The following is a 15300-nucleotide window of genomic DNA, read 5'->3' as shown; positions in this document are numbered from 1 at the left end:
TGCCTACAGGGACAGATGTGTCCCTCTCCAACCTGACAAGAGGGAAATGTTCAATCTACCAAATTAAAAGGGAGTTTTGTTAGCGAGTTCATCAGAATTTATCTTAGCGGTCACAAACGCACCAAAGCAACTCCGACCTTCCTCAGGCTTTTGACTCTTCTTTTTTTCTTTCTCCTCTTTGTAAATCATTATTTTTCCCCCCCCTCATCCCACATGGCTACCCCAGCTGCACAGAGCTGGCATAGGAAAAATATTATCCCGTGGAAACTCGAGCCTCCAGGAGCAGATTTAGAAACTAATTAGCTCGAAACTCGGAGCATGAAGAAAATATCTGAAGGATAACACATCCCCTCTTTCCTTCTTTCATGACATTTCCCTGCTTTGTGCAGGCTGATGCTCCACACCACACTTATTTTAGCAGAATTACTCCCCAGCAAGTTGGGTGATGGCAGAAATAGCAACAAACAACTGCATCCAGCAAGGGGGTTACTGGGCAAAGAGAGAGGGAGGGAATCTGTTACCTTCAAGCCCACACCACCCACGAATTTATTAAAGTGTCAGGAGCAAGCCTTTTAGGTAAAAAACCAGCTGACTCAGAATTCCCTGATTATTGAAAATGAATCCTTAATAGAAGCAAATGGACAAGAGCAAAATCTCCTTGCTGCGTTCGCCAGTCAAAATTAATTGGGAAGTGGCTGATTGGAGAATATTATATCCTCTAGTGAACTGAAAATGCTGGGTTTTTGGTTTGTTGGTGTTTTTTTTTCCTCTGAAACCAAGAGTGGAGAATTAAATTAACTCTGAGGTTTGTTTGCTCAGGGTAGGCCACTGAAATGGATTAATTAATCATCATTTATGAACACTCCATAACGCAGAGCCGTCAGCTCTCCAGAAAACTGCTGGAATAGCAACATGACAGGAGAAGAGTTATAAAAACAAGTGATAAATTTCCTGCACCTCCAATCTATATCAACCTGCCTGGCACTTCCTTGCAGTTCTAGAGTAAATATCCTGATGCAAACTCCTCCTTAGCATTTATGAGAATGCCCAGTATCTAAAGGATGATCTGAGAGACTTTTCCTTCCTCTGCCTGTAGACTATGAAGGGCCATGTCAAGGATACCAGACAAGATCCATCCCATCATCCCAAGCACAGCTAGAGCCAGACCTTGTTTAACCACATTAAAGAGAAATGTCTTATCCAAACTAAGAATCATTTTGACCTTTTTTTGTTTTTTGCCTGGATGTCCCCTTTCCTCCCTCTATAGCCCTGCTTCATGTTGAGTGTGACTTAAGCCAGTTGTACCCAAAAACAGTTTAATCTGCTCTACTTCTTTAATTTGAACTTGGGTTTATTCCTGACCCTGAACTGAGTAGATTTATTTTTTTTCTGAGGGAGTTTATAGTCTAAGGAAGTCTTTTCAATGAGAAAACACAGATGGCAAGAAAACAAATTCCTATATCATGAATTTCACATGCCCTCATAGTAAAAAAAAAGAAAGTCATTTTATTTAATTGCAGGCTTTAAAATATATATATATATATATAACTAATAGATAGAACTGATGGATTGAAACTTCCTAACTAGTTTCCTTTATCTTGGACCCTGCACATCCATGGTGTCAAAAATGTGTATAACCTGGGAAACAGCTGCTGTGCTGAAATATGGTCATGATTTGACCTTTATTTCAGAAGCAGAACTTGGATAAATATTAGAAAATAAAAATAAGAAAGCAAACCCAGCAGCTTTATTCTCACAGGGAAAGGAACAACGCACAGCATTTTTCTGTCAATAATAAAGAATTCATTTAAAGCGTAGCAACTAAATAATGGAAAAGTAGGAAGCATTCCCGGGTAAATGAGAAACAATTTTGCTCTTTGAATAGGGAATTTTAAAACAACATAGATGCTCTTTTGTACAGCTGTCCCAAGGCCACGTCCCACCACTGATGGACAGCAGCTTCCCCTCCCATCCCTGGGAACACTTGGCCTGGAAAACAGACCCAGTCATGAATATGGGCACGGGAAATAAAACATCATTCAACTGCTTTTTGTTTCCCCTTCAGTCAAAGGCAAAAATGTTTCTTTCCAGACACTGCGTCTGTTGCTTTCTTTAGAGAGAGATATCATGTTTGGAAAATATTTGATTATCCTGTCGAGAAGGTTCAAATATAAAAAGATGTGCAGAGAGGAAATAGAGTAAAAGTTAAAAAAAAACCAGGCGGTGATTTTCAGGCGTATAAATGATTTCGCTTCAGCGGCAGAAGGGTCATGAATATGAATAGCGCCGAATTCCAGAGACACGATTTGTCATTATTCAAATTACTGCTTTGTCAACACAGAACTCTCCCTTCCCCGGTTCCTCCGGGCGCTGCCGCACAAACGGCTGCGTTAAGGACCTGAGAGTCCCGGGATTCACCACCGGGAACGGGGCTCTGGCTCACAAGGTACAAAGTCTGTAATCCACAACGGGAGGCTGCTCAGGCTGGGAAATGGATGAAACATTCCAAAGGGAAGGAGGCACTTCCGTGGCCAGCCTGGCACGGAGCTGCTCCGGGTTAGCAAGGGAACACTTGGCAGCCGGGCATTCCTCAGCTGTGACATCCCATCGCGACGTACAACAGCAAGATCCCGTTAGGACAGTTCGCTCTTGGAGAAGCCAGGCAGCGTTTTCTGAGCACAACGGGAAAAGGTGGAACAGCAAACCTCATTTTTCTGGGAAATACGCACGCAGGAGAGGAGCTGAGCAGGAAATGTACTCCCATGGATTTCCCAGCGTGTCTCTGTCATGCACAAGGCTGAGCTGTACCCCTGGTTTGTTTTGTGTGCATTAATCCCTCCCTGCCTTGCCAATCTTACTGAAGAGGTGCAAAAGCAAGGGAAAATGTTCTTAAAGACAGTGAGCAACAAGTTCCTCTTAGAGGAGCAGGATTTCCACATGGACCCTATCTCTGGCTCCTGGGCTGTCCAGCAATGGGTCAGGGCCAAACGATGAGCAGGAGGAAAGGACCTAAAAGGGAACACTGATCCTATTTAATTCTGGAATGGCTGAGAGAATGAGGCGGAGCACATTTACACATAAGTTTTGTTGTTGACTTCTCCATGGCAAGTGCTTGATCGACAGATAAGAAGAGTTTCAAGCATCAACATGGAGAAATCATCCAATGTTTTATTCCCCGTGTGGGATTGCCATCCTTGAGATTGGGGGCCATTTCAGCTGGAAGCTGGAGCACTAACAGGGGTGGGTTAGTTTGAAAACCCCACTGAGTTCAACACTTCTCACAAACTCCTCTCTAAAGCTCTGTCCACACTCCAGGACCTACAGCAGTTGGCAGTTCTCCAGAGTAAACCTCCCAAAAAAAACCAAGCATGTTTTCCAGTCTCAGAGTAGACTAACATCCTAGTGCCCTCCAGAGGCAGGTGGATAATCTTTGTCCAAAACTAAGTGCTTTTTGCTAAGATTATACTAAGTTTGGCAACTACAGGAGGAAACAAACCTCTACACTCTGCATGAATAGCTGTGCATCAAGTGTGAGCACAGAAAGCAGTTTCAGGGCACTCCAAGCAGATCCACCATGGTTTATAGTCCAATAATTTTGAAACAAGCCCTTTGTTTTTCTCTGCTACCTAATCTACATTTCATTTTATGTATAACACAAGCATGCATACGCAAAAATTACAGGTAGAGAATACACTATAGATGCATAATTTCTGGATAGAACTGATTTTAAAGAGCCCAGGAAACAAGAACTAGAGTGTGAAATGGTGTGGTGGTGCTGCCATTGTTTGTAAATTAATCTCATGTCATAGGTGTGACCAGTTCAGGTTTGTCAATCAGTCACCAAATATTATGGTTTAGGAGCAGAAGAACTGGTAAACAGCCCAATGCACAATGTAGTTTCTGTTGGGGTCTGTCAAGTGAAGGCTGTGTAAAATACCTTTCTTTCCCTCTACCCACCCAGCCTAGTGGAAATAATATGATTTAGCAGCCAGAATGGCACATTAACTTCACAGGTGCTCTCAGAAATTTAGGACCTCTGTTCTCCTCTCACCTCTTTCTTGAGAGCACAGCTATTGCAGACCACTGAGGGCACCTCTGAAATGTTAGTACAGAGCAGGCAGAAGAAAACAGGAGGGAAAAGCTCATTACAACAGTAAAAATCTGAATTTCCATGGTCCGAGGGCCACAGGTCTCCATTCAGATCCATGTAATTCCCCAGCACCAGCCCATTGCATTTTCCATGGATTGATGCATGTGCGTGGAAGCAGGCTTTAGTGCCCATCCATGCTGTAAACATGAACAGCAAAAAACCCCCTCCTTTGTCTCAAGTGATTTGGAGGTAGATAACAAAGAATTAGCCCTGTTTTTATCCCATGAATAATCCATCAGATCTGAGGTTTCTCACTTCAAAGAAGATCAACGGAGCAAAAGAAGTCTGGAGAGAGGTCCAAGATCTTTTGGCTCCATAAAAACCGATCAATTGGATCTTTTAAATGGGTTTGCAGCCCAATGAGACTCCTGAAATAAAGGTACTTGTAGGAAATAGGTATTAACTTAACATTGAAAGAAAGTCTCCTCCATTTCCAAGGGTAAACAAAGCACAAGGAGCACACAGATTTACTTGCAGAACTTCATTTGCTGCAATAATATTAAATGTCATTGGCAGACCTGTGAGCACTCATCAAAAACCACTTCAGAGACAGGATTATATCCCTCATTAACATTTCCTACAAGTGTTTTCATCACTTAGTTTGGAGGAAGCACTTGTCACATTTTGAGGGGCTGAACTCTAAATCAGGAAGGATAAGTTTGTGTTGGCTTTTTTGGGGGAGAAGAAGGTGATTCATCACCTTCCCTATAAGTTTCTGGGGTACTACATAGAAACATGCACCAAGTTTAGGGTAATTTTTCACGTTCACTCCGTGTCAAATACTTCTGGTCATAAAATGCACTGGCTCTAGAACCCACCAAGTCAAGCCAACAACAAAAAGAACTTGCACAGTTGCCAACCTCGGCTCAACAGAGGCTCAGAACAGAATAAAAGTGAAGGATAAATTACCTTCAGTGGGATAAAGTGTGTACACTGCAAACCCACTGCAGAGGGGCCATGAGGGACACTCTCCTAAGCTCCATCTGTCTCCACCTTACAGAAGTACTAAAAGCCTTGTTAATAATTTAACAAACTAATGGACGTGTTTTTAAACCTTGTGGACTCTCATTTAGAGAAGCACCACGTTGGCAGAGCGAGACGGGGAGAGTGGGAAGCTTGTGGCTTGTTATCCCACAGGGATTATGAAAGACAGGAGAGCACAGTGTGCTCTGGACAAGCTTGGGACCTCAAAAAAAACAAAGGGAAATCTTCATGTCCGGGTGGATCAGTGGTAACAACCTTTCTGAGACACACCTGGGCATTCTGCAGACATTTTAGGCATGAAGGTCCTAAATTTTGAGACTCAGCACTCCCCATCAATGTAGATGCTGGGAAGCCTGGCTGCCACCCAACTGAGACACGTGTTTCCAGAGCTCTAACTCAAGGACCAGGGTGCCAGGACAGCCCACCTGGTTTCCAGCCGTAAACTACCCTCAGCAACAAGAGCACACACCTTGATATTCCAAGGATTGCCTCAAACTACATCCAGCTCTCCCCAGGACATTAGAGAGGAAAAGAAACCACAACTCACTGACCTGGACGTGTCTCCTGCTGCAGCTTTCCAAAGAGGAAGGGGCACATGCTCCCCTGCAGTCTCTTCCCTTCTGCCTGCACATCACTTTATAAGCTCACACTTCCCACTCCTAATCATCCAAACCAGGGCTCACATGGGCACAGATACCTCTCTGCAAATCAAACCATTTACCTGCGAATCAGCTGTCCTCAGATCCTTAAATACTCTTGGCTCATACCCCCAACCCCTGCCTGCAGCTGGAATCAGATTCCACTGCTATTCCATCCTGTCCCAGGCTGACGTGCTGAGGGAAAGAGCCAAGTAACAACACCCAGTTTATGGCACCTTCATAAACCTAAATAATGGCAATCTAATGAACAGTTGTTCTTTTCAAAAATCAGTAAGACAAGAGGGCATGGTCTTAGGCTGTGCCAGGGGAGGTTTAGGTTAGATATTAGGAGGAAATTCTTTACAGAGAGGGCAATGAGGCATTGGAAGGGGCTGCCCAGGGAAGTGGTGGATTCTCCGTCCCTGGAGGTTTTTAAGATGAGACTGGATGTGGCATCAGTGCCATGGTCTAGTAACCGTGGTGGTAGTGGATCAAGGGTTGGACTTGATGCAGAGGTCCCTTCCAACGCAGCTGATTCTATGATTCTATGAAACCAGGCCCTGCAGCCAGAGTTTAACCACCTCAGCCTTGAAATGAAGCTTTAGCTGCACATCCAAGGAGCAGAGCTCCCTCAGAGGTGCCAGGGACTCCTCACGGAGGGGTCCCATATGCCAGCACCTCACCTGCCCAGGGGCGAGGAACAGGGGAGGAAAGAGGAGGAGGAGAAGCATGACCAGTTTAACTTTTCCACTCTCTTCTTTTGTGTTCGGGGGTGGGGGGGAGAGGGTCTGGCAAAACTGCCAGGAGTCCCGTGACTGGAAGCCCCCCCTCTTGCCTCCCAGATCAGCATCTTCATGACCCACCTGTCCAACTACGGCAACGACCGCCTGGGCCTCTACACCTTTGCCAACCTGGCCAGCTTCGTCAAGAGCTCCACCAACCTCAACCTGCAGACGCTGCCCCCGCTCCAGCTGGCCCACAAGTACTTCCAGCTCTTCCCGGAGCAGACAGACCCTCTCTGGCAGGTAATGCCACATCCTCTCCCTCCTCCCATCGCAATCCGCCTCTTGCAATGAGAATTTCTTCAGGTAAAAAGGGGTCTTTCGTTCGCCGGGTTTTATTTTGCCTTCACGGGTAGTAGAAAGATAAGGAGATGAATAATATCCCACATTTCTATTTCATCCTTCCTTTTTGCATCCTCACGTCAACCAAAAGCATCTTGACACCCCAGAAAGTAATGCCTTCAGAGGTTTCCTTTTTAACCTCGAATGACAACTTGATTAAATCAATGTTTTAAAAAACCTTGATTAAATCAATGTTTTAATCTTTTTTTTCCCCTTCTTTTCCTTCTCTCTTCTAATGACCGAAATTAATCCTCAGTCATGCAAAACCATTAGACACACGCTGTGGGGTTTTACTCCTCAGTGTAACTAACGCTGTGCATTAAGATCCTGCAAAGATTGTTCATGCAAAAATTTAGGGTGGTGCGATGAACCCAAACCCCTTTCCTCCCTCAGAACCCATGTGACGACAAACGGCACAGGGACATCTGGTCCAGAGACAAAACTTGTGACCACCTGCCCAAATTCCTGGTGATAGGACCCCAGAAAACAGGTAAGAAGCCACAAATTTGTAAGCCAAGTTTTGTACCCGTGTGTTTGTGTTCTGTAAAGAGAAGACAACTCCTTGCCATGGAGATGGTGCACTTCAGATCCCTCCAGAGTTCTGTAGTTACTCCTTCACTGCCAACAGAAAGAGACAACTGTTTGTGCTGTAAAATTGCTTCGTTCACCATAAAAAAAAAAAACATTCCTGGGATTTTAAAGTGTACTTATTGCACACAGAATGGATAGCCCTGAGACAGGCAATTCATTCCTCAGAACAGACTCCCAGGAAAAACACACCGGGGACAAAAGTGCAGTTCTGGGAGCCCCAAGAGCATCATCCCACAGTTAGAGCTTTCAGAAACTTTCTGGAACGAGTAAAGTCAAAGGTGCTTTTTTCTCTTATTTCTAATGGCATCCCTTTTTGTTACCTTAGGAACAACAGCCCTTTATTTATTCCTTCTGATGCATCCTTCCATTATCAGTAACCTCCCCAGCCCAAAAACTTTTGAAGAAGTTCAGTTCTTCAATGGCAACAACTACCACAAGGGAATTGACTGGTAAGGAGAAGAACAAATTCATTATTAATACATGGAAAATGACAATGGAACAATTCCAGGAGCATGTATGACACCACCATAATTACTGGATGAATTTGTTATGCTTGGCATTATCAGACAGAGGGAGAGTCTAATTGGCTATGATGGGACATTTAATCAAGTCCTTAATTTTGTTTAGATACTGCAGTAACAATTTCCTGATTTTTCACACCAAGATTTTTCATACAAGAGCCAGCTCAGGCATCATTTCTGTCTTCATGCTGAACAGCATCTCTGTATCTGCACTGAGTTACACCCTTTTCCTTCAAAAGTGGCTTTTCATGAAGTAAGGTTTGATTCTTCTCTCCATGAGAATCCATCCAATCAATTTTAAACAGAAATCGAAGCCAAAATTCAAATCTCGCATTCCAAAAGCATCCAAAAGCAAAGATTTGTCAGCTCCAAAATGAAGTACTTCAGCAATGTTAAAATTAAATGGTTGACATTTTGAAGCTTTTCCCATTTTTTTTATCCTGCAGCTAAAACTGAACTCACTCCAGACTGGTGAAAGATATCCCTTTGACACCGGACTTATTAGCAGAAATCCCATCCGTCAAAGGAAAGACCTAATTACCTGACTTCGGGGTGGCTTTAGCTATTACCAGCACCACCTAAGAGCCAAGATTCATTCCCCTTATTCCAGCCTGGAGTGAGTGGAGAAATTCAATTTTGCTTCTGCAGGATTATGTCTGAAAATCCACCTTTTCAATGGGAAGCGCAGGGACACGGCCCTTTTGTGCTGCTGCTGATTCTTAACAAGTCTCCTCCCCTCCCAGGTACATGGGTTTCTTCCCCACTCCTTCCAATGTGACCACCGACCTCCTCTTCGAGAAAAGTGCCAACTATTTCCACTCTGAGGAAGCTCCCAAAAGAGCTGCTTCCCTCATCCCCAAGGCCAAGATCATCACCATCCTCATCGACCCGTCGGACCGGGCGTATTCCTGGTACCAGGTACGGGGAGATCGGTGGCGGGGGATGACGGTCGGCATCGGTGGGAATTCGTGTCCTTGAGCAAGGAGCGGGATTTCTTGCCAAGCCTCTGCAGCCTGTGGAAGCAGGAGGGTGCCAAGTGCCAGCTCTGGCAGGTGGCACCTGTGACACCGGTGTCACAAACGATGAAACTTCCCGGCACTGAGCTGCCACCGGCAGTAAACAAACAGCTTCATCTCCATCACAGCTGACAGTGCCCGGAGGGAAAGCTGGGCTCCTCACCCAGGGAGGGACACAGGGAAGAGGAGAGTGTCCTAGCCAGGAAATCACAGCTCTTGCTGCTGAGGATCTGGCACCTCATCCCCTCCCTGCTGTGAGCTCAGCAATACGTGACTGTGTACACAGGGCATCTTCCAAAGTTTCCAAGGAGTTCAAAAGAGCTGTGTCTGGAGAGGTTGGCTTCTTCTCCCTTTGGAAGCAAAAGCAAGCCCTTTGTTCTCCTGTGGAATCTCTAGGATGCTCCTTCTTGCCTTTTACTGAGCCCACACCTTTCCCTAACAAAATCTGCACTATTTAAAAGAGCTCCTTTTAGAGACATGTGTAACCCTCCATGTGAAATATGGTGTGGGCCTACAGATATAGGAAAGACTAAAAGCCATCTCAGAACAGATAGAAATTAATAACGTTGCAATAAGCACGAAATACACCACTTCTGGTGGTTAGAAAGTTCTGCAAGGAATAAAACTTGGCCTGGGGCTGCAGTTTGCACACTTTTAATATCTCATTTGCACCCTGTTACTCTCTCATTTGCACCTTTACAACTGCCAGTGCAAAGCAGTAAAGGAATTGTGCCTGCTTGGGCAGGATTTGACTCCTCGGCTCCCAGGGGAGCCCCGGACTGAATGGGGGCTCTGCTGCCTTGAAGCCCCCACTCCTACGTGGCACAAGTGGCACTGAGGGGCAGCTCTTGAAAGATTTAAGGCTTAACCTTCAGCATCCTTGTGACGCGTTCCCAAATATCTCCCGGCAGCACCAGCGCTCCCACGAGGACCCCGCAGCCCTGAAATTCAACTTTTACGAAGTGATCACGTCCGGCCCCCGGGCGCCCTCGGAGATCAGGGCCCTCCAGAAGAGGTGCCTGACCCCGGGATGGTACGCTGTGCACATCGAGAGGTGGCTGTCCCACTACCCCGCCTCCCAGGTAACGCCCTTGGGGTTCCCTTCCGGCACCAGCCAAGCTTCCCAAGGCTGCTGGCTCCCAAGAAAGAGCAGCTGCGGCGTGGTAGGAAGCTTTGGTCAATTCATTTCCTAAACAGAAATTTCACCCTGCTTCCCACTCACTCCCGTTAATTAAAAAAAGTCTTTGATCCTGGTATGGAATTGGCTTTTCTTGGGGTCCCAACAGAAATTCCTTCTTTTGCCTCATCTCCCTTCAGGTATTTTATTGTGCTGTCTTTTGTAATCTTTCCCATGAAAAATCTGCCTAAACACAGAGACCTAAAGAAAATGGCTAAAATAATCACACCAATAAATTGACCTAAGGCAAACCTTTTAGTACCACAAAATGCATACGTGGGCACTCCTTATCCATGGACATGGTGATATGTCAGTCCGTATGTCTGCCTACTACACCTTCTTATTAAACATTCAGGGGCACGGCGACACATTTCTTGTCAAAGCGCTTGTGTTTCACAGTTATGGTGATTAATTTTACAAGACACAGGACAAAATGCTCTCGTTGCTGATCAGGTGCACACACGGAGTGCACTCCCAGTGCCTGCTAATGGGCACTCAGTAACGTGCATTCACCCCGCCTGGGCACTCAAAAACTTAATAATTCATAATAAGCCCTCACAATAAATACAAAACAAGCCTGCCCAGAATAGTTATCAGCAATTCTGCTTGGTATTCCAGCAGTCTGTGGGCATATTGTCTTACTGTTTGCTTATGGGGGTCAATGCACCTTTACATCGCAGTAATCTTTAATTAAAAACCAAAAAACCCAGCCCACTGTCAACAATTTTGCAAGCCTTTATGGTTGATAGGCTGGTGGGAAGTTTCAAATAAATTGCCACAATATCACTTTTGAACGTGTAATCATCTTGTTCTGAGCATTCAATTCTACAATATGTATATGACCTTTTGTTGTTTTTCATATTCCGTGCCAGATCTTCCACGGGCACATCGTAAGCCTCAATAATATTTTACATTCTTTCCTTATCTCTTTTTCTCAGAATTCTCTGAGACTCGGGTGTGGCTTGGGAGGTTTAACCCTTGTATTTGAACAAGGGGCACACACACAGAGTTACAAAGGTTCCCACTTACAAAAATTCAAGCCAATAAAATAAAAAGCATACCTAAAGAAAAGTCCATCCATATGAATGTTATCAGCACTGTCCAAAGTCACGTGCTAACTTAAACCCAGGTTGTCACAGGAGGGAAACAATGCCATCATTTTGTGAAGCTTTAGTCCTGTTTCTAAAAATCTGCCCCATTTACCCCTGCAGTTGCTCATTATTGATGGACAGCAGCTGAGGAGTGACCCAGCCACTGTGATGGACGAAGTGCAGAAGTTCCTTGGAGTCTCTCCTCATTACAACTACTCTGAAGCTCTAACGTGAGTCTACTCCCTTTTTTACCTGCCCCACGGGAGTAGGGGGTACATCCTCTCCCACCCAGATCCCTGGATCATGAGTTACAAACAACCAACACATTATGACAATGATAATTTTGCAAAGCTTAGGGCTTTCCTATGTCAGTCTGCAGGAGCTGTCAGCTGTGGAAAAGTTCAACTACATGTTTTTATCCCGTTCAGACAGGAGCCCCAACGGCAGAGGTTGGCTTAGAAGCTCTCACTCCCTGATCCCATTTTCACGTGTGGCTGAGACTCCTGCAGGGGTGGGAGTGGGCTGAATTTCCCTCTCCCCCCTTAGTCCAGCAGAAAATGGAGCCTCCCCACGTGAGCAGCGTCATCTCCCCACAGCCCGAGGCCTGGGACATCCGTGGGGTGGGAAGCCTGGCATGGCAGCAGAGGTCTCTCCGAGTCACTGTGAGAGCAGAGAGCACGAGCCTGCAAGTGGGGTGGGGAGCAGAAAAGCCTCCACTTGCCTTCCCTGCAGGCAGGTAGCAGGAACACTGTGGGAAAAGCAGACCTTTGGACTTTCCAGCCGCCCCACACCGCTCCTCTCCGCTCACAATTACCGTTCAATGCTATTTATGTCACAGGCGCAGAGCGAGAGTTCAGCGTTTAAGAGACTTGCTCTGCCAAAACCTTTCTCCAGAGGGAAAAAATTTGGATTTCAGAATGTAATTTTTTAAGTCACTGGCTTCCGAAGCGGATGAAAGAGAGGAGGAGTTTGAGTTCAGAGCTGAGCTACTGATGTTTGAACAACTGCTGCTGCACATCTGCAGTGCCTTCTGCTAGGTTTTTAAAATACACACCCACAGACATAGATCTTCCTTTCCGGAACTAAATTAAAGTCAGTGGAGTCGCATGGCAGGAAAAAAATTTGGCCTCTCCTACTGGTTTGGACAGGAAAAAATGGATTGTAAACAGATCTATAAAATTATGCACTCACTGTTTTGAGGCATCAAGAATACAAATGTGCCATGGAAGCACGCACGGGTTTGGGATGGAAGAGAAAAATGCGTTAAACCCTGGAGTCGCTTTATGGCAGGACTTGTCAAAGTGAAAAAGATTGCACAGGATTGTTCCTAGTCATTACTGCCTAACAAGTGCACACCACACATCTTTAAAGTTGTCAGGAAGCAGCCCCAGGACCCAGTCCCGCAACACCAGTGAGCAACAAGTCCATCACCCTGAGTAATGAGGGGAAGGTCTCAGAGGAGGGTGAAACCAGCCCAGGCAGAGGGGAGGTGCTACCAGAGCCTTGGAAGGAGAGCAGGGGGCACACAGAGGCAGGGCTGCAGGAAAATACAGGATTAGGGGAGTGTGCTTAAGGAAATCTTCTCTCTTGGAGTGCTGCTACATTTTGTCAGGCTAAGAGGAAGCTCCTCGCGGCGGCATTGTTCACCCCTGCACCCGCCCATCCCCAAATCCTGCCTCTCCCACGGGCTTACTCTGCAGGAAGAGAAGGTAACCAGGCCTGGGAAGGTTTCTGCTGACTGCCTTAAAAAGCTCCCTTGTAACCTTAGCCTCGGGGCTATCACTATTTTTAAATAAATACTTCCACTGTGCCCAATTATGTTTACAGAAGACCCGAGAGTTTTGCGAGACCTGAACACGGCGGGTTGAATTCAACCTGAGATGTCTCGCCCTCTTTTCCCCTACCCAAATTTGCACATTCTCTTCATAATGTTCAATATGCTTCTTCTGGGGCAGAAATATGGTTTGGGGCATAGTTTTGCAGTTTTCCTTTTACCCAGCACACTGTATTGCTGCTCCTCTTGGGAAATTAGTGCAAGGCAGCAAAGCACTTCACCAGCAACGAGCAGATGGGAAAGGCCACAGCAGAAATGAATCCGTCATCAATATGCCCCTTTAATCAACGATTTATTTGTTTTTAATTGATACAGCTACCGAGACAATTTAGGAAACAAAGGTCAGGCCTGCAGTAATAGGCTAGGAAACAAAAAAACCCATGAAGAAGGTTCACCCTTCTGCTGAAATAAGTTCAGTTCTGCACAGCAGCGAATTGTGAGTGCGCCCGTGTCACACACACAGAGCCAGGGCAAGAAGGTGCTCTGTAACTAATTACCTCTGTGTGCCAGCCAATTACACTTCATGCTTTTCAAACATCTGCTGAATAGCAGGAATGCAGAGCATTCCAGTGTTTTATGCAATGCTGCAAGTCCCATGGCAATGAATTCCAAACTTAACGCCACGTGCTGCTCATTCCTTAGTGGGTGCGTGTGTTAGAACCTTAATCTAAAATTCCTCTATCTCTGGATTTCAGACATCACAATCAAATGATCTATCTCAGATAAGGCTGCTGAGACAGTGTTTATGCTCAATGCCACCTTTGGAATGAAAATGGTATTTGGATCTAGTGATAGGGAACAGCAACTTCCCAGGTGAGGCTGAACACCCAATCAGTAATTCATTCAGGAGACCTGTAGATCAACCCTTCAAACTTGTACCCTGCATGCTGACAAGCAGAATAAAAATTTACTCAGCGTAGGTAAATCACAGTGTGAAAAATCTCCCTGCCTTGAGCCACTTCCAAGGCAAATTTGCAGGGAAAAAACGGATCCCCCGAGCTTTCACAAGAGAGGAAAGCTGTTTCCCACTCTGTCCTCAGAATTCCACTCATCTAGAGAGAGGTGTGCAGAGATATTTGTGGGCTAACACTGATGTCTTAGTAGCTGAGAGATTCTTCTGTGGTGAGGTCTTCTAAATTATATAATCCTCTATAGGTTTGACCCTCAGAAAGGTTTCTGGTGCCAGTTACTGGAAGGAGGGAAAACAAAGTGCCTGGGAAAAAGCAAAGGTCGGAAATACCCACCAATGGACCAAGAGGTAAGGGCTTCCCAGGGGTTTACAACTTTTAACACAGAGCCTGTGTTTGGCTCCCAAAATAGAGACGCGCTGATTTGTTTTTATTTTATTTATTTGTTATATTTCCACCAGCTTGATACTTTAAAAGATCAGGAGCAGGAGATGAGCTGCCTCCTGTAAGAGCCCCTCACTGGGAGCAGAGCAGGGATGCAGGAGCGGGTGCTGAAATCTTTCCTTCTTTAACCTTTGCTGTGTTTTTTTTTTGTTCCCCACCCTCCTCCAGTCTCGAGCGTTTCTGTCGAGCTACTACAGAGACCACAATGTGGAGCTGTCCAAGCTGCTGCACAGGCTGGGGCAGCCCCTGCCCTCCTGGCTGCGACAGGAGCTGCAGAAGGTCAGGTAGCACCCAGGGGCACCCCGAGAGCAGGACCATTCCCTTCACCACCAAACCCCCGCTTCTCCGACTCACTCGTGATCGTCAGTGCCGGACCTCATGGACAACGCTCTTCCCAGCAAAAATAAAACAACAATCCACCCAAGAATGATTAAAACAAAACAAAAAAATAATAATAATCCCCCCAGACCCGACAACCATTCATATGCACGTGCTGACAGTTCACAGCATCGACCCCTTTCGTCGGCTTCCAGGAAATAACCCGGAGCTACGTGGCATTACCCCTTATCCAGGCCGGGATTCGTGCATAGCCCAGTTCCTCTCTCCACCAGGAAGTACCAGAAACTGTGTATAGGACAAATTGCAGTCTGTCAGGACACGAGCAAAGGATGGGAACATCTCTCTCTGGACCGTGAGGTTGGTCATCCCCTGGGCTTTTCCCACATTTGTTTTCCAACCCTTTTAAACTCCAAGCAGGCCATGCAAGCAGTGCCCTGCCCATAACCCAATATCAGCCATTTTGCCTCTGTCTGGGGAGCAATG

At 45.8% G+C, this 15300-nt stretch overlaps 1 protein-coding gene across 4 annotated transcripts in view; it reads left to right on the top strand.

The window, feature by feature from the left end:
• The window catches only part of NDST4 (N-deacetylase and N-sulfotransferase 4), a 105945-nt gene extending 91031 nt beyond the window's left edge, over window positions 1-14914 (top strand). For all 4 annotated transcript variants that reach the window (XM_027659012.1, XM_027659010.1, XM_027659009.1 and 1 more), the window contains 8 exons: window positions 6615-6797; window positions 7290-7386; window positions 7813-7936; window positions 8752-8926; window positions 9936-10106; window positions 11413-11522; window positions 14282-14384; window positions 14647-14914. In XM_027659012.1, coding sequence (XP_027514813.1) covers window positions 6615-6797; window positions 7290-7386; window positions 7813-7936; window positions 8752-8926; window positions 9936-10106; window positions 11413-11522; window positions 14282-14384; window positions 14647-14766 — 1083 coding nt within the window. In that variant the 3' untranslated portion in view covers window positions 14767-14914. The remainder of the gene's footprint in view (window positions 1-6614; window positions 6798-7289; window positions 7387-7812; window positions 7937-8751; window positions 8927-9935; window positions 10107-11412; window positions 11523-14281; window positions 14385-14646) is intronic.
• The last annotated feature ends 386 nt before the right edge of the window (window positions 14915-15300 follow it).

Source organism: Corapipo altera, unplaced genomic scaffold (assembly GCF_003945725.1).
Source record: "Corapipo altera isolate COAL_440 unplaced genomic scaffold, ASM394572v1 255, whole genome shotgun sequence".
NCBI classification, from domain to species: domain Eukaryota; kingdom Metazoa; phylum Chordata; class Aves; order Passeriformes; family Pipridae; genus Corapipo; species Corapipo altera.
This window is presented reverse-complemented; position numbering and strand designations above follow the sequence as displayed.